Source organism: Oncorhynchus mykiss, chromosome 3 (assembly GCF_057628025.1).
Source record: "Oncorhynchus mykiss isolate SJ-2025 chromosome 3, ASM5762802v1, whole genome shotgun sequence".
Lineage (NCBI taxonomy): Eukaryota > Metazoa > Chordata > Actinopteri > Salmoniformes > Salmonidae > Oncorhynchus > Oncorhynchus mykiss.
In genome coordinates this window covers 95,842,502-95,865,923 of record NC_143024.1, presented here as the reverse complement: position 1 = coordinate 95,865,923, position 23,422 = coordinate 95,842,502, and the positions used below count along the sequence as shown (strand labels likewise).

The 23,422-nt window shown below is 60.2% G+C and overlaps 1 protein-coding gene across 1 annotated transcript in view; it reads left to right on the top strand.

Moving 5' to 3' along the window:
• The window catches only part of abcb6b (ATP binding cassette subfamily B member 6 (LAN blood group) b), a 58,582-nt gene that overhangs the window by 19,821 nt on the left and 15,339 nt on the right, over window positions 1–23,422 (top strand). The window contains exons 11-13 of the mRNA XM_090230499.1: window positions 21,357–21,442; window positions 21,943–22,000; window positions 22,137–22,241. Of these exons, the coding sequence (XP_090086625.1) occupies window positions 21,357–21,442; window positions 21,943–22,000; window positions 22,137–22,241 (249 nt within the window). The remainder of the gene's footprint in view (window positions 1–21,356; window positions 21,443–21,942; window positions 22,001–22,136; window positions 22,242–23,422) is intronic.

The window sequence follows — 23,422 nt, the reverse complement described above, 5'->3', positions numbered from 1 at the left end:
GTGGGACTGTGGACTGTGGGACTTTGGTGCTGTGGGACTCTGGGCTGTGGGACTCTGGGCTGTGGGACTCTGGACTGTGGGACTGTGGTGCTGTGGACTTTGGGACTGTGGGGCTGTGGGCTGTGGGACTGTGGTGCTGTGGTGCTGTGGGACTCTGGGCTGTGGGACTGTGATTCTGTGGGACTCTGGGCTGTGGGACTGTGGGACTCTGGGCTGTGGGACTGTGGTGCTGTGGGACTGTGGGACTCTGGGCTGTGGGACTTTGGTGCTGTGGGACTGTAGTGCTGTGGGCTGTGGGACTCTGGTGCTGTGGGACTGTTGTGCTATGGTGCTGTGGGCTGTGGGACTGTGGGACTGTGGTGCTGTGGGACTGTGGTGCTATGGGCTGTGGGACTCTGGGCTGTGGGACTCTGGGCTGTGGGACTGTGGTGCTCTGGGCTGTGGGACTCTGGGCTGTGGTGCTGTGGGACTCGGGCTGTGGGCTGTGGGACTGTGGGACTATGGGCTGTGGGACTCTGGGCTGTGGGACTCTGGGCTGTGGGACTGTGATGCTGTGGGACTGTAGTGTTGTGGGCTGTGGGACTGTGGTGCTGTGGGACTGTTGTGCTGTGGGACTGTGTGCTGTGGGACTGTGTTGCTGTGGGACTGTGGTGCTGTGGGACTGTGGGACTGTGGTGCTGTGGGACTGTAGTGCTGTGGGCTATGGGACTGTCGTGCTGTGGGACTGTGGTGCTGTGGGACTGTGGACTGTGGGACTTTGGTGCTGTGGGACTCTGGGCTGTGGGACTCTGGGCTGTGGGACTCTGGACTGTGGGACTGTGGTGCTGTGGGCTTTGGGACTCTGGGCTGTCGTGCTGTGGGACTGTGGGACTGTGGTGCTGTGGGCTGTGGGACTGTGGTGCTGTGGTGCTGTGGGACTCTGGGCTGTGGGACTGTGATGCTGTGGGACTCTGGGCTGTGGGACTGTGGGACTCTGGGCTGTGGGACTGTGGTGCTGTGGGACTGTGGGACTCTGGGCTGTGGGACTTTGGTGCTGTGGGACTGTAGTGCTGTGGGCTGTGGGACTGTGGTGCTGTGGGACTGTTGTGCTGTGGTGCTGTGGGACTGTGGTGCTGTGGGACTCTGGGCTGTGGGACTGTGATGCTGTGGTACTCTGGGCTGTGGGACTGTGGGACTCTGGGCTGTGGGACTGGACTGTGGGACTCTGGGCTGTGGGACTCTGGGCTGTGGGACTCTGGACTGTGGGACTCTGGACTGTGGGACTCTGGACTGTGGGACTGTGGTGCTGTGGGCTTTGGGACTCAGGGTTGTGGGACTGTGGGACCTTGGGCTGTGGGCTGTGTTGCTGTGTGACTGTGGGACTGTGGGACTCTGGGCTGTGGGACTGTGGTGCTGTGGGACTGTGGGACTCTGGGCTGTGGGACAGTGGTGCTGTGGGACTGTAGTGTTGTGGGCTGTGGGACTGTGGTGCTGTGGGACTGTGGTGCTATGGGCTGTGGGACTGTGGTGCTGTGGGACTGAGGGACTCTGGGCTGTGGGACTGTGGTGCTGTGGGACTGTAGTGCTGTGGGCTGTGGGACTGTGGTGCTGTGGGACTGTGGTGCTGTGGGACTGTGGTGCTGTGGGACTGTGGGACTGTGGTGCTGTGGGACTGTAGTGCTGTGGGCTATGGGACTGTGGTGCTGTGGGACTGTTGTGCTGTGGGACTGTGGGCTGTGGGACTGTGGGACTGTGGGACTGTGGTGCTGTGGGACTGTGGTGCTATGGGCTTAGGGACTCTGGGCTGTGGGACTCTGGGCTGTGGGACTGTGGTGCTGTGGGCTGTGGGACTCTGGGCTGTGGTGCTGTGGGACTCGGGGCTGTGGGCTGTGGGACTGTGGGACTATGGGCTGTGGGACTCTGGGCTATGGGACTCTGGGCTGTGGGACTGTGGTGCTATGGGACTCTGGACTGTGGGACTCTGGGCTGTGGGCTGTGGGACTGGGCTGTGGGACTCTGGGCTGTGGTGCTGTGGGCTGTGGGACTGTGGTGCTGTGGGACTCTGGGCTGTGGTGCTGTGGGCTGTGGGACTGTGGTGCTGTGGGACTGTGATGCTGTGGGACTCTCGGCTGTGGGACTGTGGGACTCTGGGCTGTGGGACTGTGGTGCTGTGGGACTGTAGTGCTGTGGGCTGTGGGACTGTGGTGCTGTGGGACTGTTGTGCTGTGGTGCTGTGGGACTGTGGGACTCTGGGCTGTGGGACTTTGGTGCTGTGGGACTGTAGTGCTGTGGGCTGTGGGACTGTGGTGCTGTGGGACTGTTGTGCTGTGGGACTGTGGGCTGTGGGACTGTGGTGCTGTGGGACGGTGGTGCTGTGGGACTGTGGGACTGTCGTGCTGTGGGACTGTAGTGCTGTGGGCTATGGGACTGTGGTGCTGTGGGACTGTGGTGCTGTGTGACTGTTGTGCTGTGGGACTGTGGGCTGTGGGACTGTGGACTGTGGGACTGTGGTGCTGTGGGACTGTGGTGCTATGGGCTGTGGGACTCTGGGCTGTGGGACTCTGGGCTGTGGGACTGTGATGCTGTGGGACTCTGGGCTGTGGTTCTGTGGGACTCTGGGCTGTGGGACTGTGTTGCTGTGGGACTGTGGGACTCTGGGCTGTGGGACTTTGGTGCTGTGGGACTGTAGTGCTGTGGGCTGTGGGACTGTGGTGCTGTGGGACTGTTGTGCTGTGGGACTGTGTTGCTGTGGGACTGTGGTGCTGTGGGACTGTGGGACTGTGGTGCTGTGGGACTGTAGTGCTGTGGGCTATGGGACTGTGGTGCTGTGGGACTGTGGTGCTGTGGGACTGTGGACTCTGGGACTTTGGTGCTGTGGGACTCTGGGCTGTGGGACTCTGGACTGTGGGACTGTGGTGCTGTGGACTTTGGGACTCTGGGCTGTCGTGCTGTGGACTGTGGGACTGTGGTGCTGTGGGCTGTGGGACTGTGGTGCTGTGGGACTCTGGGCTGTGGGACTGTGGGACTCTGGGCTGTGGGACTGTGGTGCTGTGGGACTGTGGGACTCTGGGCTGTGGGACTTTGGTGCTGTGGGACTGTAGTGCTGTGGGCTGTGGGACTGTGGTGCTGTGGGACTGTTGTGCTGTGGTGCTGTGGGCTGTGGGACTGTGGGACTGTGGTGCTGTGGGACTGTGGTGCTATGGGCTGTGGGACTCTGGGCTGTGGGACTCTGGGCTGTGGGACTGTGGTGCTCTGGGCTGTGGGACTCTGGGCTGTGGTGCTGTGGGACTCGGGCTGTGGGCTGTGGGACTGTGGGACTATGGGCTGTGGGACTCTGGGCTGTGGGACTATGGGCTGTGGGACTGTGGTGTTGTTGGACTCTGGACTGTGGGACTCTGGGCTGTGGTGCTGTGGACTGTGGGACTGTGGTGCTGTGGACTGTGGTGCTGTGGTGCTGTGGGACTCTGGGCTGTGGGACTGTGATGCTGTGGGACTGTAGTGTTGTGGGCTGTGGGACTGTGGTGCTGTGGGACTGTTGTGCTGTGGGACTGTGTGCTGTGGGACTGTGTTGCTGTGGGACTGTGGTGCTGTGGGACTGTGGGACTGTGGTGCTGTGGGACTGTAGTGCTGTAGGCTATGGGACTGTGGTGCTGTGGGACTGTGGTGCTGTGGGACTGTGGGACTTTGGTGCTGTGGGACTCTGGGCTGTGGGACTCTGGGCTGTGGGACTCTGGACTGTGGGACTGTGGTGCTGTGGGCTTTGGGACTCTGGGCTGTCGTGCTGTGGACTGTGGGACTGTGGTGCTGTGGGCTGTGGGACTGTGGTGCTGTGGTGCTGTGGGACTCTGGGCTGTGGGACTGTGATGCTGTGGGACTGTGGGACTCTGGGCTGTGGGACTTTGGTGCTGTGGGACTGTAGTGCTGTGGGCTGTGGGACTGTGGTGCTGTGGGACTGTTGTGCTGTGGTGCTGTGGGACTGTGGTGCTGTGGGACTCTGGGCTGTGGGACTGTGATGCTGTGGTACTCTGGGCTGTGAGACTGTGGGACTCTGGGCTGTGGGACTCTGGGCTTTGGGACTATGGTGCTGTGGGACTCTGGACTGTGGGACTGGACTGTGGGACTCTGGGCTGTGGGACTCTGGGCTGTGGGACTCTGGACTGTGGGACTCTGGACTGTGGGACTGTGGTGCTGTGGGACTGTGGGACTCTGGGCTGTGGGACTTTGGTGCTGTGGGACTGTAGTGCTGTGGGCTGTGGGACTGTGGTGCTGTGGGACTGTTGTGCTGTGGTGCTGTGGGACTGTGGTGCTGTGGGACTCTGGGCTGTGGGACTGTGATGCTGTGGTACTCTGGGCTGTGGGACTGTGGGACTCTGGGCTGTGGGACTGTGGTGCTGTGGGACTGTGGGACTCTGGGCTGTGGGACTTTGGTGCTGTGGGACTGTAGTGCTGTGGGCTGTGGGACTGTGGTGCTGTGGGACTGTTGTGCTGTGGTGCTGTGGGACTGTGGTGCTGTGGGACTCTGGGCTGTGGGACTGTGATGCTGTGGTACTCTGGGCTGTGAGACTGTGGGACTCTGGGCTGTGGGACTCTGGGCTTTGGGACTATGGTGCTGTGGGACTCTGGACTGTGGGACTGGACTGTGGGACTCTGGGCTGTGGGACTCTGGGCTGTGGGACTCTGGACTGTGGGACTCTGGACTGTGGGACTGTGGTGCTGTGGGCTTTGGGACTCAGGGTTGTGGGACTGTGGGACCTTGGGCTGTGGGCTGTGTTGCTGTGTGACTGTGGGACTGTGGGACTCTGGGCTGTGGGACTGTGGTGCTGTGGGACTGTGGGACTCTGGGCTGTGGGACAGTGGTGCTGTGGGACTGTAGTGTTGTGGGCTGTGGGACTGTGGTGCTGTGGGACTGTGGTGATGTGGGCTGTGGGACTGTGGTGCTATGGGCTGTGGGACTGTGGTGCTGTGGGACTGTGGGACTCTGGGCTGTGGGACTGTGGTGCTGTGGGACTGTAGTGCTGTGGGCTGTGGGACTGTGGTGCTGTGGGACTGTGTTGCTGTGGGACTGTGGTGCTGTGGGACTGTGGGACTGTGGTGCTGTGGGACTCTAGTGCTGTAGGCTATGGGACTGTGGTGCTGTGGGACTGTGGTACTGTGGACTGTGGGACTTTGGTGCTGTGGGACTCTGGGCTGTGGGACTCTGGGCTGTGGGACTCTGGACTGTGGGACTGTGGTGCTGTGGGCTTTGGGACTCTGGGCTGTCGTGCTGTGGACTGTGGGACTGTGGTGCTGTGGGCTGTGGGACTGTGGTGCTGTGGTGCTGTGGGACTCTGGGCTGTGGGACTGTGATGCTGTGGGACTGTGGGACTCTGGGCTGTGGGACTGTGGTGCTGTGGGACTGTGGGACTCTGGGCTGTGGGACTTTGGTGCTGTGGGACTGTAGTGCTGTGGGCTGTGGGACTGTGGTGCTGTGGGACTGTTGTGCTGTGGTGCCGTGGGACTGTGGTGCTGTGGGACTCTGGGCTGTGGGACTGTGATGCTGTGGTACTCTGGGCTGTGGGACTGTGGGACTCTGGGCTGTGGGACTCTGGGCTTTGGGACTATGGTGCTGTGGGACTCTGGACTGTGGGACTGGACTGTGGGACTCTGGGCTGTGGGACTCTGGGCTGTGGGACTCTGGACTGTGGGACTCTGGACTGTGGGACTGTGGTGCTGTGGGCTTTGGGACTCAGGGTTGTGGGACTGTGGGACCTTGGGCTGTGGGCTGTGTTGCTGTGTGACTGTGGGACTGTGGGACTCTGGGCTGTGGGACTGTGGTGCTGTGGGACTGTGGGACTCTGGGCTGTGGGACAGTGGTGCTGTGGGACTGTAGTGTTGTGGGCTGTGGGACTGTGGTGCTGTGGGACTGTGGTGATGTGGGCTGTAGGACTGTGGTGCTATGGGCTGTGGGACTGTGGGGCTGTGGGACTGTGGGACTCTGGGCTGTGGGACTGTGGTGCTGTGGGACTGTAGTGCTGTGGGCTGTGGGACTGTGGTGCTGTGGGACTGTGGTGCTGTGGGACTGTGGTGCTGTGGGACTGTGGGACTGTGGTGCTGTGGGACTGTAGTGCTGTGGGGTATGGGACTGTGGTGCTGTGGGACTGTGGGCTGTGGGACTGTGGGACTGTGGACTGTGGGACTGTGGTGCTGTGGGACTGTGGTGCTATGGGCTTAGGGACTCTGGGCTGTGGGACTCTGGGCTGTGGGACTGTGGTGCTGTGGGCTGTGGGACTCTGGGCTGTGGTGCTGTGGGACTCGGGGCTCTGGGCTGTGGGACTGTGGGACTATGGGCTGTGGGACTCCGGGCTATGGGACTCTGGGCTGTGGGACTGTGGTGCTATGGGACTCTGGACTGTGGGACTCTGGGCTGTGGGCTGTGGGACTGGGCTGTGGGACTCTGGGCTGTGGTGCTGTGGGCTGTGGGACTGTGGTGCTGTGGGACTCTGGGCTGTGGTGCTGTGGGTTGTGGGACTGTGGTGCTGTGGGACTGTGATGCTGTGGGACTCTGGGCTGTGGGACTGTGGGACTCTGGGCTGTGGGACTGTGGTGCTGTGGGACTGTAGTGCTGTGGGCTGTGGGACTGTGGTGCTGTGGGACTGTTGTGCTGTGGTGCTGTGGGACTGTGGGACTCTGGGCTGTGGGACTTTGGTGCTGTGGGACTGTAGTGCTGTGGGCTGTGGGACTGTGGTGCTGTGGGACTGTTGTGCTGTGGGACTGTGGGCTGTGGGACTGTGGTGCTGTGGGACGGTGGTGCTGTGGGACTGTGGGACTGTCGTGCTGTGGGACTGTAGTGCTGTGGGCTATGGGACTGTGGTGCTGTGGGACTGTGGTGCTGTGTGACTGTTGTGCTGTGGGACTGTGGGCTGTGGGACTGTGGACTGTGGGACTGTGGTGCTGTGGGACTGTGGTGCTATGGGCTGTGGGACTCTGGGCTGTGGAACTCTGGGCTGTGGGACTGTGATGCTGTGGGACTCTGGGCTGTGGTTCTGTGGGACTCTGGGCTGTGGGACTGTGTTGCTGTGGGACTGTGGGACTCTGGGCTGTGGGACTTTGGTGCTGTGGGACTGTAGTGCTGTGGGCTGTGGGACTGTGGTGCTGTGGGACTGTTGTGCTGTGGGACTGTGTGCCGTGGGACTGTGTTGCTGTGGGACTGTGGTGCTGTGGGACTGTGGGACTGTGGTGCTGTGGGACTGTAGTGCTGTGGGCTATGGGACTGTGGTGCTGTGGGACTGTGGTGCTGTGGGACTGTGGACTGTGGGACTTTGGTGCTGTGGGACTCTGGGCTGTGGGACTCTGGGCTGTGGGACTCTGGACTGTGGGACTGTGGTGCTGTGGACTTTGGGACTCTGGGCTGTCGTGCTGTGGACTGTGGGACTGTGGTGCTGTGGGCTGTGGGACTGTGGTGCTGTGGGACTGTGATTCTGTGGGACTCTGGGCTGTGGGACTGTGGGACTCTGGGCTGTGGGACTGTGGTGCTGTGGGACTGTGGGACTCTGGGCTGTGGGACTTTGGTGCTGTGGGACTGTAGTGCTGTGGGCTGTGGGACTGTGGTGCTGTGGGACTGTTGTGCTGTGGGACTGTGGGCTGTGGGACTGTGGGACTGTGGTGCTGTGGGACTGTGGTGCTATGGGCTGTGGGACTCTGGGCTGTGGGACTCTGGGCTGTGGGACTGTGGTGCTCTGGGCTGTGGGACTCTGGGCTGTGGTGCTGTGGGACTCGGGCTGTGGGCTGTGGGACTGTGGGACTATGGGCTGTGGGACTCTGGGCTGTGGGACTATGGGCTGTGGGACTGTGGTGTTGTTGGACTCTGGACTGTGGGACTCTGGGCTGTGGTGCTGTGGACTGTGGGACTGTGGTGCTGTGGACTGTGGTGCTGTGGTGCTGTGGGACTCTGGGCTGTGGGACTGTGATGCTGTGGGACTCTGGGCTGTGGGACTTTGGGACTCTGGACTGTGGGACTGTGGTGCTGTGGGACTCTGGGCTGTGGGACTTTGGTGCTGTGGGACTGTAGTGCTGTGGGCTGCTGTGGGACTCTGGGCTGTGGGACTGTGATGCTGTGGTACTCTGGGCTGTGGGACTGTGGGACTCTGGGCTGTGGGACTTTGGTGCTGTGGGACTGTAGTGCTGTGGGCTGTGGGACTGTGGTGCTGTGGGACTGTTGTGCTGTGGGACTGTGTGCCGTGGGACTGTGTTGCTGTGGGACTGTGGTGCTGTGGGACTGTGGGACTGTGGTGCTGTGGGACTGTAGTGCTGTGGGCTATGGGACTGTGGTGCTGTGGGACTGTGGTGCTGTGGGACTGTGGACTGTGGGACTTTAGTGCTGTGGGACTCTGGGCTGTGGGACTCTGGGCTGTGGGACTCTGGACTGTGGGACTGTGGTGCTGTGGACTTTGGGACTCTGGGCTGTCGTGCTGTGGACTGTGGGACTGTGGTGCTGTGGGCTGTGGGACTGTGGTGCTGTGGGACTGTGATTCTGTGGGACTCTGGGCTGTGGGACTGTGGGACTCTGGGCTGTGGGACATTGGTGCTGTGGGACTGTGGGACTCTGGGCTGTGGGACTTTGGTGCTGTGGGACTGTAGTGCTGTGGGCTGTGGGACTGTGGTGCTGTGGGACTGTTGTGCTGTGGGACTGTGGGCTGTGGGACTGTGGGACTGTGGTGCTGTGGGACTGTGGTGCTATGGGCTGTGGGACTCTGGGCTGTGGGACTCTGGGCTGTGGGACTGTGGTGCTCTGGGCTGTGGGACTCTGGGCTGTGGTGCTGTGGGACTCGGGCTGTGGGCTGTGGGACTGTGGGACTATGGGCTGTGGGACTCTGGGCTGTGGGACTATGGGCTGTGGGACTGTGGTGTTGTTGGACTCTGGACTGTGGGACTCTGGGCTGTGGTGCTGTGGACTGTGGGACTGTGGTGCTGTGGACTGTGGTGCTGTGGTGCTGTGGGACTCTGGGCTGTGGGACTGTGATGCTGTGGGACTCTGGGCTGTGGGACTTTGGGACTCTGGACTGTGGGACTGTGGTGCTGTGGGACTCTGGGCTGTGGGACTTTGGTGCTGTGGGACTGTAGTGCTGTGGGCTGTGGGACTGTGGTGCTGTGGGACTGTTGTGCTGTGGTGCTGTGGGACTCTGGGCTGTGGGACTGTGATGCTGTGGTACTCTGGGCTGTGGGACTGTGGGACTCTGGGCTGTGGGACTCTGGGCTGTGGGACTGTGGTGCTCTGGGCTGTGGGACTCTGGGCTGTGGTGCTGTGGGACTCGGGCTGTGGGCTGTGGGACTGTGGGACTATGGGCTGTGGGACTCTGGGCTGTGGGACTATGGGCTGTGGGACTGTGGTGTTGTTGGACTCTGGACTGTGGGACTCTGGGCTGTGGTGCTGTGGACTGTGGGACTGTGGTGCTGTGGACTGTGGTGCTGTGGTGCTGTGGGACTCTGGGCTGTGGGACTGTGATGCTGTGGGACTCTGGGCTGTGGGACTTTGGGACTCTGGACTGTGGGACTGTGGTGCTGTGGGACTCTGGGCTGTGGGACTTTGGTGCTGTGGGACTGTAGTGCTGTGGGCTGTGGGACTGTGGTGCTGTGGGACTGTTGTGCTGTGGTGCTGTGGGCTGTGGTGCTGTGGGACTCTGGGCTGTGGGACTGTGATGCTGTGGTACTCTGGGCTGTGGGACTGTGGGACTCTGGGCTGTGGGACTCTGGGCTGTGGGACTTTGGTGCTGTGGGACTGTAGTGCTGTGGGCTGTGGGACTGTGGTGCTGTGGGACTGTTGTGCTGTGGGACTGTGTGCTGTGGGACTGTGTTGCTGTGGGACTGTGGTGCTGTGGGACTGTGGGACTGTGGTGCTGTGGGACTGTAGTGCTGTGGGCTATGGGACTGTGGTGCTGTGGGACTGTGGTGCTGTGGGACTGTGGACTGTGGGACTTTGGTGCTGTGGGACTCTGGGCTGTGGGACTCTGGGCTGTGGGACTCTGGACTGTGGGACTGTGGTGCTGTGGGCTTTGGGACTCTGGGCTGTCGTGCTGTGGACTGTGGGACTGTGGAGCTGTGGGCTGTGGGACTGTGGTGCTGTGGTGCTGTGGGACTCTGGGCTGTGGGACTGTGATGCTGTGGGACTCTGGGCTGTGGGACTGTGGGACTCTGGGCTGTGGGACTGTGGTGCTGTGGGACTGTGGGACTCTGGGCTGTGGGACTGTAGTGCTGTGGGCTGTGGGACTGTGGTGCTGTGGGACTCTGGGCTGTGGGACTGTGATGCTGTGGGACTCTGGGCTGTGGGACTTTGGGACTCTGGACTGTGGGACTGTGGTGCTGTGGGACTCTGGGCTGTGGGACTTTGGTGCTGTGGGACTGTAGTGCTGTGGGCTGTGGGACTGTGGTGCTGTGGGACTGTTGTGCTGTGGTGCTGTGGGCTGTGGTGCTGTGGGACTCTGGGCTGTGGGACTGTGATGCTGTGGTACTCTGGGCTGTGGGACTGTGGGACTCTGGGCTGTGGGACTCTGGGCTGTGGGACTTTGGTGCTGTGGGACTGTAGTGCTGTGGGCTGTGGGACTGTGGTGCTGTGGGACTGTTGTGCTGTGGGACTGTGTGCTGTGGGACTGTGTTGCTGTGGGACTGTGGTGCTGTGGGACTGTGGGACTGTGGTGCTGTGGGACTGTAGTGCTGTGGGCTATGGGACTGTGGTGCTGTGGGACTGTGGTGCTGTGGGACTGTGGTGCTGTGGGACTGTGGACTGTGGGACTTTGGTGCTGTGGGACTCTGGGCTGTGGGACTCTGGACTGTGGGACTGTGGTGCTGTGGGCTTTGGGACTCTGGGCTGTCGTGCTGTGGACTGTGGGACTGTGGAGCTGTGGGCTGTGGGACTGTGGTGCTGTGGTGCTGTGGGACTCTGGGCTGTGGGACTGTGATGCTGTGGGACTCTGGGCTGTGGGACTGTGGGACTCTGGGCTGTGGGACTGTGGTGCTGTGGGACTGTGGGACTCTGGGCTGTGGGACTGTAGTGCTGTGGGCTGTGGGACTGTGGTGCTGTGGGACTGTTGTGCTGTGGGACTCTGGGCTGTGGGACTGTGATGCTGTGGTACTCTGGGCTGTGGGACTGTGGGACTCTGGGCTGTGGGACTCTGGGCTTTGGGACTCTGGTGCTGTGGGACTCTGGACTGTGGGACTCTGGGCTGTGGGACTCTGGGCTGTGGGACTCTGGGCTGTGGGACTCTGGGCTGTGGGACTCTGGGCTGTGGGACTCTGGACTGTGGGACTCTGGACTGTGGGACTCTGGACTGTGGGACTGTGGTGCTGTGGGCTTTGGGACTCTGGGCTGTGGTGCTGTGGGCTGTGGGATTCTGGACTCTGGGCAGTGGGACTGTGGTGCTGTGGGCTGTGGGACTCTGGGCTGTGGGCTGTGGGACTCTGGGCTGTGGGACTGTGAGACTCTGGGCTGTTGGACTGTAGTGCTGTGGGACTGTGGGCTTTGGGACTGTGGGACTCTGGGCTGTGGAACTGTGGGACTATGGGCTGTGGGACTCTGGGCTGTGGGACTCTGGGCTGTGGGACTGTGGTGCTGTGGGACTCTGGACTGTGGGACTCTGGGCTGTCGTGCTGTGGACTGTGGGACTGTGGTGCTGTGGGCTGTGGGACTGTGGTGCTGTGGTGCTGTGGGACTCTGGGCTGTGGGACTGTGATGCTGTGGGACTCTGGGCTGTGGGACTGTGGGACTCTGGGCTGTGGGACTGTGGTGCTGTGGGACTGTGGGACTCTGGGCTGTGGGACTGTTGTGCTGTGGTGCTGTGGGACTGTGGTGCTGTGGGACTCTGGGCTGTGGGACTGTGATGCTGTGGTACTCTGGGCTGTGGGACTGTGGGACTCTGGGCTGTGGGACTCTGGGCTTTGGGACTGTGGTGCTGTGGGACTCTGGACTGTGGGACTCTGGGCTGTGGGACTCTGGGCCGTGGGACTCTGGGCTGTGGGACTCTGGACTGTGGGACTCTGAACTGTGGGACTCTGGACTGTGGGACTGTGGTGCTGTGGGCTTTGGGACTCTGGGCTGTGGTGCTGTGGGATTCTGGACTCTGGGCTTTGGGACTGTGGGCTGTGGGACTCTGGGCTGTGGGCTGTGGGACTCTGGGCTGTGGGACTGTGAGACTCTGGGCTGTGGGACTGTAGTGCTGTGGGACTGTGGGCTTTGGGACTGTGGGACTCTGGGCTGTGGAACTGTGGGACTATGGGCTGTGGGACTCTGGGCTGTGGGACTCTGGGCTGTGGGACTGTGGTGCTGTGGGACTCTGGACTGTGGGACTCTGGGCTGTGGGCTGTGGGACTGGGCTGTGGGACTCTGGGCTGTGGTGCTGTGGACTGTGGGACTGTGGTGCTGTGGGCTGTGGGACTGTGGTGCTGTGGGACTCTGGGCTGTTGGACTGTGGTGCTGTGGGACTGTGGTGCTGTGGGACTGTGGGACTGTGGTGCTGTGGGACTGTGGTGCTGTGGGACTGTGGGACTGTGGTGCTGTGGGACTGTAGTGCTGTGGGCTATGGGACTGTGGTGCTGTGGGACTGTTGTGCTATGGGCTGTGGGACTCTGGGCTATGGGACTCTGGGCTGTGGGACTGTGGTGCTCTGGGCTGTGGGACTCTGGGCTGTGGTGCTGTGGGACTCGGGCTGTGGGCTGTGGGACTGTGGGACTATGGGCTGTGGGACTCTGGGCTGTGGGACTCTGGGCTGTGGGACTGTGGTGTTGTTGGACTCTGGACTGTGGGACTCTGGGCTGTGGTGCTGTGGACTGTGGGACTGTGGTGCTGTGGGCTGTGGGACTGTGGTGCTGTGGGACTCTGGGCTGTGGGACTGTGATGCTGTGGGACTCTGGGCTGTGGGACTCTGGGCTGTGGGACTGTGGTGCTGTGGGACTGTGGGTCTCTGGACTGTGGGACTGTGGTGCTGTGGGACAGTAGTGCTGTGGGCTGTGGGACTGTGGTGCTGTGGGACTGTTGTGCTGTGGTGCTGTGGGCTGTGGGACTGTGGTGCTGTGGGACTCTGGGCTTTGGGACTCTGGGCTGTCGTGCTGTGGACTGTGGGACTGTGGTGCTGTGGGCTGTGGGACTGTGGTGCTGTGGGACTGTGGGTCTCTGGGCTGTGGGACTTTGGTGCTGTGGGACTGTAGTGCTGTGGGCTGTGGGACTGTGGTGCTGTGGGACTGTTGTGCTGTGGGACTGTGTGCTGTGGGACTGTGTCGCTGTGGGAGTGTGGTGCTGTGGGACTGTGGGACTGTGGTGCTGTGGGACTGTGGTGCTGTGGGCTATGGGACTGTGGTGCTGTGGGACTGTGGTGCTGTGGGACTGTGGACTGTGGGACTGTGGTGCTGTGGGACTGTTGTGCTGTGGGACTGTATGCTGTGGGACTGTGTTGCTGTGGGAGTGTGGTGCTGTGGGACTGTGGGACTGTGGTGCTGTGGGACTGTGGTGCTGTGGGCTATGGGACTGTGGTGCTGTGGGACTGTGGTGCTGTGGGACTGTGGACTGTGGGACTTTGGTGCTGTGGGACGTTAGTGCTGTGGACTGTGGGACTGTGGGCTGTGGGACTGTGGTGCTGTGGGACTGTGGTGCTGTGGGACTGTGGTGCTGTGGGACTGTAAGGCTGTGGGCTATGGGACTGTGGTGCTGTGGGACTGTTGTGCTGTGGGACTGTGGGCTGTGGGACAGTGGGACTGTGGACTGTGGGACTGTGGTGCTGTGGGACTGTGGTGCTATGGGCTGTGGGACTCTGGGCTGTGGGACTCTGGGCTGTGGGACTGTGGTGCTCTGGGCTGTGGGAATCTGGGCTGTGGTGCTGTGGGACTCGGGCTGTGGGCTCTGGGACTGTGGGACTATGGGCTGTGGGACTCTGGGCTGTGGGACTCTGGGCTGTGGGACTGTGGTGTTGTTGGACTCTGGACTGTGGGACTCTGGGCTGTGGTGCTGTGGACTGTGGGACTGTGGTGCTGTGGACTGTGGTGCTGTGGGACTGTGGGACTCTGGACTGTGGGACTGTGGTGCTGTGGGCTGTGGGACTGTGGTGCTGTGGGACTCTGGGCTGTTGGACTGTGATGCTGTGGGACTCTGGGCTGTGGGACTGTGGGACTCTGGGCTGTGGGACTGTGGTGCTGTGGGACTGTGGGACTCTGGGCTGTGGGACTGTGGTGCTGTGGGATTGTAGTGCTGTTGGCTGTGGGACTGTGGTGCTGTGGGACTGTGGGCTGTGGGACTGTGGTGCTGTGGGACTGTGGTGCTGTGGGACTGTGGGACTGTGGTGCTGTGGGACTGTAGTGCTGTGGGCTATGGGACTGTGGTGCTGTGGGACTGTTGTGCTGTGGGACTGTGGGCTGTGGGACTGTGGGACTGTGGACTGTGAGACTGTGGTGCTGTGGGACTGTGGTGCTATGGGCTGTGGGACTCTGGGCTATGGGACTCTGGGCTGTGGGACTGTGGTGCTCTGGGCTGTGGGACTCTGGGCTGTGGTGCTGTGGGACTCGGGCTGTGGGCTGTGGGACTGTGGGACTATGGGCTGTGGGACTCTGGGCTGTGGGACTCTGGGCTGTGGGACTGTGGTGTTGTTGGACTCTGGACTGTGGGACTCTGGGCTGTGGTGCTGTGGACTGTGGGACTGTGGTTCTGTGAGCTGTGGGACTGTGGTGCTGTGGTGCTGTGGGACTCTGGGCTGTGGGACTGTGATGCTGTGGGACTCTGGGCTGTGGGACTGTGGGACTCTGGGCTGTGGGACTGTGGTGCTGTGGGACTGTGGGTCTCTGGGCTGTGGGACTTTGGTGCTGTGGGACAGTAGTGCTGTGGGCTGTGGGACTGTGGTGCTGTGGGACTGTTGTGCTGTGGTGCTGTGGGCTGTGGGACTGTGGTGCTGTGGGACTCTGGGCTTTGGGACTCTGGGCTGTCGTGCTGTGGACTGTGGGACTGTGGTGCTGTGGGCTGTGGGACTGTGGTGCTGTGGGACTGTTGTGCTGTGGGACTGTGTGCTGTGGGACTGTGTTGCTGTGGGACTGTGGTGCTGTGGGACTGTGGGACTGTGGTGCTGTGGGACTGTGGTGCTGTGGGCTATGGGACTGTGGTGCTGTGGGACTGTGGGACTGTGGACTGTGGACTGTGGGACTTTGGTGCTGTGGGACTCTGGGCTGTGGGACTCTGGGCTGTGGGACTCTGGACTGTGGGACTGTGGTGCTGTGGGCTTTGGGACTCTGGGCTGTTGTGCTGTGGGCTGTGGGGCTGTGGGATTCTGGACTCTGGGCTGTGGGACTCTGGGCTGTGGTGCTGTGGACTGTGGGACTGTGGTGCTGTGAGCTGTGGGACTGTGGTGCTGTGGTGCTGTGGGACTCTGGGCTGTGGGACTGTGATGCTGTGGGACTCTGGGCTGTGGGACTGTGGGACTCTGGGCTGTGGGACTGTGGTGCTGTGGGACTGTGGGTCTCTGGGCTGTGGGACTTTGGTGCTGTGGGACAGTAGTGCTGTGGGCTGTGGGACTGTGGTGCTGTGGGACTGTTGTGCTGTGGTGCTGTGGGCTGTGGGACTGTGGTGCTGTGGGACTCTGGGCTTTGGGACTCTGGGCTGTCGTGCTGTGGACTGTGGGACTGTGGTGCTGTGGGCTGTGGGACTGTGGTGCTGTGGGACTGTTGTGCTGTGGGACTGTGTGCTGTGGGACTGTGTTGCTGTGGGACTGTGGTGCTGTGGGACTGTGGGACTGTGGTGCTGTGGTGCTGTGGGCGATGGGACTGTGGTGCTGTGGGACTGTGGGACTGTGGACTGTGGACTGTGGGACTTTGGTGCTGTGGGACTCTGGGCTGTGGGACTCTGGGCTGTGGGACTCTGGACTGTGGGACTGTGGTGCTGTGGGCTTTGGGACTCTGGGCTGTTGTGCTGTGGGCTGTGGGGCTGTGGGATTCTGGACTCTGGGCTGTGGGACTGTGGTGCTGTGGGCTGTGGGACTCTGGGCTGTGGGCTGTGGGCTGTGGGACTCTGGGCTGTGGGACTGTGGGACTCTGGGCTGTGGGACTGTGGTGCTGTGGGACTGTGGGTCTCTGGGCTGTGGGACTTTGGTGCTGTGGGACAGTAGTTCTGTGGGCTGTGGGACTGTGGTGCTGTGGGACTGTTGTGCTGTGGTGCTGTGGGCTGTGGGACTGTGGTGCTGTGGGACTCTGGGCTTTGGGACTCTGGGCTGTCGTGCTGTGGACTGTGGGACTGTGGTGCTGTGGGCTGTGGGACTGTGGTGCTGTGGGACTGTTGTGCTGTGGGACTGTGTGCTGTGGGACTGTGTTGCTGTGGGACTGTGGTGCTGTGGGACTGTGGGACTGTGGTGCTGTGGGACTGTGGTGCTGTGGGCTATGGGACTGTGGTGCTGTGGGACTGTGGGACTGTGGACTGTGGACTGTGGGACTTTGGTGCTGTGGGACTCTGGGCTGTGGGACTCTGGGCTGTGGGACTCTGGACTGTGGGACTGTGGTGCTGTGGGCTTTGGGACTCTGGGCTGTTGTGCTGTGGGCTGTGGGGCTGTGGGATTCTGGACTCTGGGCTGTGGGACTCTGGGCTGTGGTGCTGTGGACTGTGGGACTGTGGTGCTGTGAGCTGTGGGACTGTGGTGCTGTGGTGCTGTGGGACTCTGGGCTGTGGGACTGTGATGCTGTGGGACTCTGGGCTGTGGGACTGTGGGACTCTGGGCTGTGGGACTGTGGTGCTCTGGGACTGTGGGTCTCTGGGCTGTGGGACTTTGGTGCTGTGGGACAGTAGTGCTGTGGGCTGTGGGACTGTGGTGCTGTGGGACTGTTGTGCTGTGGTGCTGTGGGCTGTGGGACTGTGGTGCTGTGGGACTCTGGGCTTTGGGACTCTGGGCTGTCGTGCTGTGGACTGTGGGACTGTGGTGCTGTGGGCTGTGGGACTGTGGTGCTGTGGGACTGTTGTGCTGTGGGACTGTGTGCTGTGGGACTGTGTTGCTGTGGGACTGTGGTGCTGTGGGACTGTGGGACTGTGGTGCTGTGGGACTGTGGTGCTGTGGGCTATGGGACTGTGGTGCTGTGGGACTGTGGGACTGTGGACTGTGGACTGTGGGACTTTGGTGCTGTGGGACTCTGGGCTGTGGGACTCTGGGCTGTGGGACTCTGGACTGTGGGACTGTGGTGCTGTGGGCTTTGGGACTCTGGGCTGTTGTGCTGTGGGCTGTGGGGCTGTGGGATTCTGGACTCTGGGCTGTGGGACTGTGGTGCTGTGGGCTGTGGGACTCTGGGCTGTGGGCTGTGGGCTGTGGGACTCTGGGCTGTGGGACTGTGAGACTCTGGGCTGTGGGACTGTGGTGCTGTGGGGCTGTGGGACTGTGGGCTTTGGGACTGTGGGACTGTGGGACTCTGGACTCTGGGCTGTGGGACTCTGGGCTGTGGGACTCTGGGCTGTGGGACTCTGGGCTGTGGGACTGTGGGACTCTGGGCTGTGGGACTCTGGGCTTTGGGACTGTGGTGCTGTGGGACTCTGGACTGTGGGACTCTGGGCTGTGGGACTCTGGGCTGTGGGACTCTGGGCTGTGGGACTCTGGGCTGTGGGACTCTGGGCTGTGGGACTCTGGACTGTGGGACTCTGGACTGTGGGACTGTGGTGCTGTGGGCTTTGGGACTCTGGGCTGTGGTGCTGTGGGCTGTGGGGCTGTGGGATTCTGGACTCTGGGCTGTGGGACTGTGGTGCTGTGGGCTGTGGGACTCTGGGCTGTGGGCTGTGGGACTCTGGGCTGTGGGACTGTGAGACTCTGGGCTGTGGGACTGTAGTGCTGTGGGACTGTGGGCTTTGGGACTGTGGGACTCTGGGCTGTGGAACTGTGGGACTATGTGCAGTGGGACTCTGGGCTGTGGGACTCTGGGCTGTGGGACTGTGGTGCTGTGGGACTCTGGACTGTGGGACTCTGGGCTGTGGGCTGTGGGACTGGGCTGTGGGACTCTGGGCTGTGGTGCTGTGGACTGTGGGACTGTGGTGCTGTGGGCTGTGGGACTGTGGTGCTGTGGGACTCTGGGCTGTTGGACTGTGATGCTGTGGGACTCTGGGCTGTGGGACTGTGGGACTCTGGGCTGTGGGACTGTGGTGCTGTGGGACTGTGGGATTCTGGGCTGTGGGACTGTGGTGCTGTGGGATTGTAGTGCTGTGGGCTGTGGGACTGTGGTGCTGTTGGACTGTGGGCTGTGGGACTGTGGTGCTGTGGGACTGTGGTGCTGTGGGACTGTGGGACTGTGGTGCTGTGGGACTGTAGTGCTGTGGGCTATAGGACTGTGGTGCTGTGGGACTGTTGTGCTGTGGGACTGTGGGCTGTGGGACTGTGGGACTGTGGACTGTGGGACTGTGGTGCTGTGGGCTGTGGGACTGTGGTGCTGTGGGACTGTTGTGCTGTGGGACTGTGTGCTGTGGGACTGTGTTGCTGTGGGACTGTGGTGCTGTGGGACTGTGGGACTGTGGTGCTGTGGGACTGTGGTGCTGTGGGCTATGGGACTGTGGTGCTGTGGGACTGTGGGACTGTGGACTGTGGACTGTGGGACTTTGGTGCTGTGGGACTCTGGGCTGTGGGACTCTGGGCTGTGGGACTCTGGACTGTGGGACTGTGGTGCTGTGGGCTTTGGGACTCTGGGCTGTTGTGCTGTGGGCTGTGGGGCTGTGGGATTCTGGACTCTGGGCTGTGGGACTCTGGGCTGTGGTGCTGTGGACTGTGGGACTGTGGTGCTGTGAGCTGTGGGACTGTGGTGCTGTGGTGCTGTGGGACTCTGGGCTGTGGGACTGTGATGCTGTGGGACTCTGGGCTGTGGGACTGTGGGACTCTGGGCTGTGGGACTGTGGTGCTGTGGGACTGTGGGTCTCTGGGCTGTGGGACTTTGGTGCTGTGGGACAGTAGTGCTGTGGGCTGTGGGACTGTGGTGCTGTGGGACTGTTGTGCTGTGGTGCTGTGGGCTGTGGGACTGTGGTGCTGTGGGACTCTGGGCTTTGGGACTCTGGGCTGTCGTGCTGTGGACTGTGGGACTGTGGTGCTGTGGACTGTGGGACTGTGGTGCTGTGGGGCTGTGGGACTGTGGGCTTTGGGACTGTGGGACTGTGGGACTCTGGACTCTGGGCTGTGGGACTCTGGGCTGTGGGACTCTGGGCTTTGGGACTGTGGTGCTGTGGGACTCTGGACTGTGGGACTCTGGGCTGTGGGACTCTGGGCTGTGGGACTCTGGGCTGTGGGACTCTGGGCTGTGGGACTCTGGACTGTGGGACTCTGGACTGTGGGACTGTGGTGCTGTGGGCTTTGGGACTCTGGGCTGTGGTGCTGTGGGCTGTGGGGCTGTGGGATTCTGGACTCTGGGCTGTGGGACTGTGGTGCTGTGGGCTGTGGGACTCTGGGCTGTGGGCTGTGGGACTCTGGGCTGTGGGACTGTGAGACTCTGGGCTGTGGGACTGTAGTGCTGTGGGACTGTGGGCTTTGGGACTGTGGGACTCTGGGCTGTGGAACTGTGGGACTATGTGCAGTGGGACTCTGGGCTGTGGGACTCTGGGCTGTGGGACTGTGGTGCTGTGGGACTCTGGACTGTGGGACTCTGGGCTGTGGGCTGTGGGACTGGGCTGTGGGACTCTGGGCTGTGGTGCTGTGGACTGTGGGACTGTGGTGCTGTGGGCTGTGGGACTGTGGTGCTGTGGGACTCTGGGCTGTTGGACTGTGATGCTGTGGGACTCTGGGCTGTGGGACTGTGGGACTCTGGGCTGTGGGACTGTGGTGCTGTGGGACTGTGGGACTCTGGGCTGTGGGACTGTGGTGCTGTGGGATTGTAGTGCTGTGGGCTGTGGGACTGTGGTGCTGTTGGACTGTGGGCTGTGGGACTGTGGTGCTGTGGGACTGTGGTGCTGTGGGACTGTGGGACTGTGGTGCTGTGGGACTGTAGTGCTGTGGGCTATAGGACTGTGGTGCTGTGGGACTGTTGTGCTGTGGGACTGTGGGCTGTGGGACTGTGGGACTGTGGACTGTGGGACTGTGGGACTGTGGTGCTGTGGGACTGTGGTGCTATGGGCTGTGGGACTCTGGGCTATGGGACTCTGGGCTGTGGGACTGTGGTGCTCTGGGCTGTGGGACTCTGGGCTGTGGTGCTGTGGGACTCGGGCTGTGGGCTGAGGGACTGTGGGACTATGGGCTGTGGGACTCTGGGCTGTGGGACTCTGGGCTGTGGGACTGTGGTGTTGTTGGACTCTGGACTGTGGGACTCTGGGCTGTGGTGCTGTGGACTGTGGGACTGTGGTGCTGTGAGCTGTGGGACTGTGGTGCTGTGGTGCTGTGGGACTCTGGGCTGTGGGACTGTGATGCTGTGGGACTCTGGGCTGTGGGACTGTGGGACTCTGGGCTGTGGGACTGTGGTGCTGTGGGACTGTGGGTCTCTGGGCTGTGGGACTTTGGTGCTGTGGGACAGTAGTGCTGTGGGCTGTGGGACTGTGGTGCTGTGGGACTGTTGTGCTGTGGTGCTGTGGGCTGTGGGACTGTGGTGCTGTGGGACTCTGGGCTTTTTGACTCTGGGCTGTCGTGCTGTGGACTGTGGGACTGTGGTGCTGTGGGCTGTGGGACTGTGGTGCTGTGGGACTGTTGTGCTGTGGGACTGTGTGCTGTGGGACTGTGTTGCTGTGGGACTGTGGTGCTGTGGGACTGTGGGACTGTGGTGCTGTGGGACTGTGGTGCTGTGGGCTATGGGACTGTGGTGCTGTGGGACTGTGGGACTGTGGACTGTGGGACTTTGGTGCTGTGGGACTCTGGGCTGTGGGACTCTGGGCTGTGGGACTCTGGACTGTGGGACTGTGGTGCTGTGGGCTTTGGGACTCTGGGCTGTTGTGCTGTGGGCTGTGGGGCTGTGGGATTCTGGACTCTGGGCTGTGGGACTGTGGTGCTGTGGGCTGTGGGACTCTGGGCTGTGGGCTGTGGGCTGTGGGACTCTGGGCTGTGGCACTGTGAGACTCTGGGCTGTGGGACTTTGGTGCTGTGGGGCTGTGGGACTGTGGGCTTTGGGACTGTGGGACTGTGGGACTCTGGACTCTGGGCTGTGGGACTCTGGGCTGTGGGACTCTGGGCTGTGGGACTCTGGGACTCTGGACTTTGGGACTCTGGACTTTGGGACTCTGGGCTGTGGGACTCTGGGCTGTGGGACTGTGGAGAGAGGAGTGAAGCGAGAGGAGGGTAAAAATGCTTTGCCAGTAACTGCAAGGCGGTGCTTTATATTGTTGTTATGTCTGAGATCCACTGTGTGCGGCTTGACCTGAGACCCTGATCCATGGAGGAAGTAGACCATCTAGTCCCTGAGTTTCACCACACTGATGATCTCATTTCCTGTCATGTTGTCTTGTCCAGGTGAAAGACGATGTCAGCGCCACAGACCTCCAGTTGACAACCGGCGAGGTGAAGTTTCAGAACGTGTGCTTCAGCTACACTGAGGGGTAGGTCATAAAAACATGTGTAGTTAATCTCTGATGTCATGAGAATGTGTGTAGTTCATCTCTGATGTCATGAGAATGTGTGTAGTTAATCTCTGATGTCATGAGAATGTGTGTAGTTAATCTCTGATGTCATGAGAATGTGTGTAGTTCATCTCTGATGTCATGAGAATGTGTGTAGTCAATCTCTGATGTCATGAGAATGTGTGTAGTTAATCTCTGATGTCATGAGAATGTGTGTAGGTTATCTCTGATGTCATGAGAATGTGTGTAGGTTATCTCTGATGTCATGGACATATTCTCTCATGACAGACAATACATACATTTAACAGATGGATAGTCATGGACAGAGCAGAACAGAGCTTGTACTACAGCTAGGCATCAACCTGTCATTTGCCTTCACCTGTCAATTTAGAATCTGTAAAACTCTTGGCATTGTGTGTGCATGTGTGTGCACCCTAATCAAATGAAGTAGGACTGTGCATCTGTGTTGCTGTCCTCAGGAATGTGATTCTCAGGGGTATATCGTTCACTGTGATGGCCGGCCAGACTGTTGCTCTGGTATGTTCAACTCTTCAGATAGCCTTTCATTACATGACTAACATGAACTAAAAGGAGCATAAAAACACATGACCTGCCCTTTTGGGATACCCAGACATCCACATTTAACATCCACATTCCCTGTGTGTGTCTGCAGGTGGGCCAGTCTGGTTCAGGTAAAAGCACTATCCTCCGTCTGCTGTTTCGCTTCTATGACGTCCAGGGAGGATGCATCCGTATTGATGAGCAGGATATATCCAGGGTGAGTTAACTCTGTAGGGTCTATATACAGGGTGAGTTAACTCTATAGGGTCTATATCCAGGGTGAGTTAACTCTATAGGGTCTATATACAGGATATATCCAGGGTGAGTTAACTCTATAGGGTCTATATCCAGGGTGAGTTAACTCTATAGGGTCTATATCCAGGATATATCCAGGGTGAGTTAACTCTATAGGGTCTATATCCAGGGTGAGTTAACTCTATAGGGTCTATATCCAGGGTGAGTTAACTCTATAGGGTCTATATCCAGGGTGAGTTAACTCTATAGGGTCTATATCCAGGGTGAGTTAACTCTATAGGGTCTATATCCAGGGTGAGTTAACTCTATAGGGTCTATATCCAGGGTGAGTGAACTCTATAGGGTCTATATACAGGATATATACAGGGTGAGTTAACTCTATAGGGTCTATATCCAGGGTAAGTTAACTCTATAGGGTCTATATCCAGGGTGAGTTAACTCTATAGGGTCTATATCCAGGGTGAGTTAACTCTATAGGGTCTATATCCAGGGTGAGTTAACTCTATAGGGTCTATATACAGGGTGAGTTAACTCTGTAGGGTCTATATACAGGGTGAGTTAACTCTATAGGGTCTATATACAGGATATATCCAGGGTGAGTTAACTCTATAGGGTCTAAATCCAGGGTGAGTTAACTCTATAGGGTCTATATCCAGGGTGAGTTAACTCTATAGGGTCTATATACAGGATATATCCAGGGTGAGTTAACTCTATAGGGTCTATATCCAGGGTGAGTGAACTCTATAGGGTCTATATACAGGATATATACAGGGTGAGTTAACTCTATAGGGTCTATATCCAGGGTGAGTTAACTCTATAGGGTCTATATCCAGGGTGCGTTAACTCTATAGGGTCTATATCCAGGGTGAGTTAACTCTATAGGGTCTATATACAGGATATATCCAGGGTGAGTTAACTCTATAGGGTCTATATCCAGGGTGAGTTAACTCTATAGGATCTATATACAGGGTGAGTTAACTCTATAGGGTTTATATCCAGGGTGAGTTAACTCTATAGGGTCTATATACAGGATATATCCAGGGTGAGTTAACTCTATAGGGTCTATATACAGGATATATCCAGGGTGAGTTAACTCTATAGGGTCTATATACAGGATATATCCAGGGTGAGTTAACTCTATAG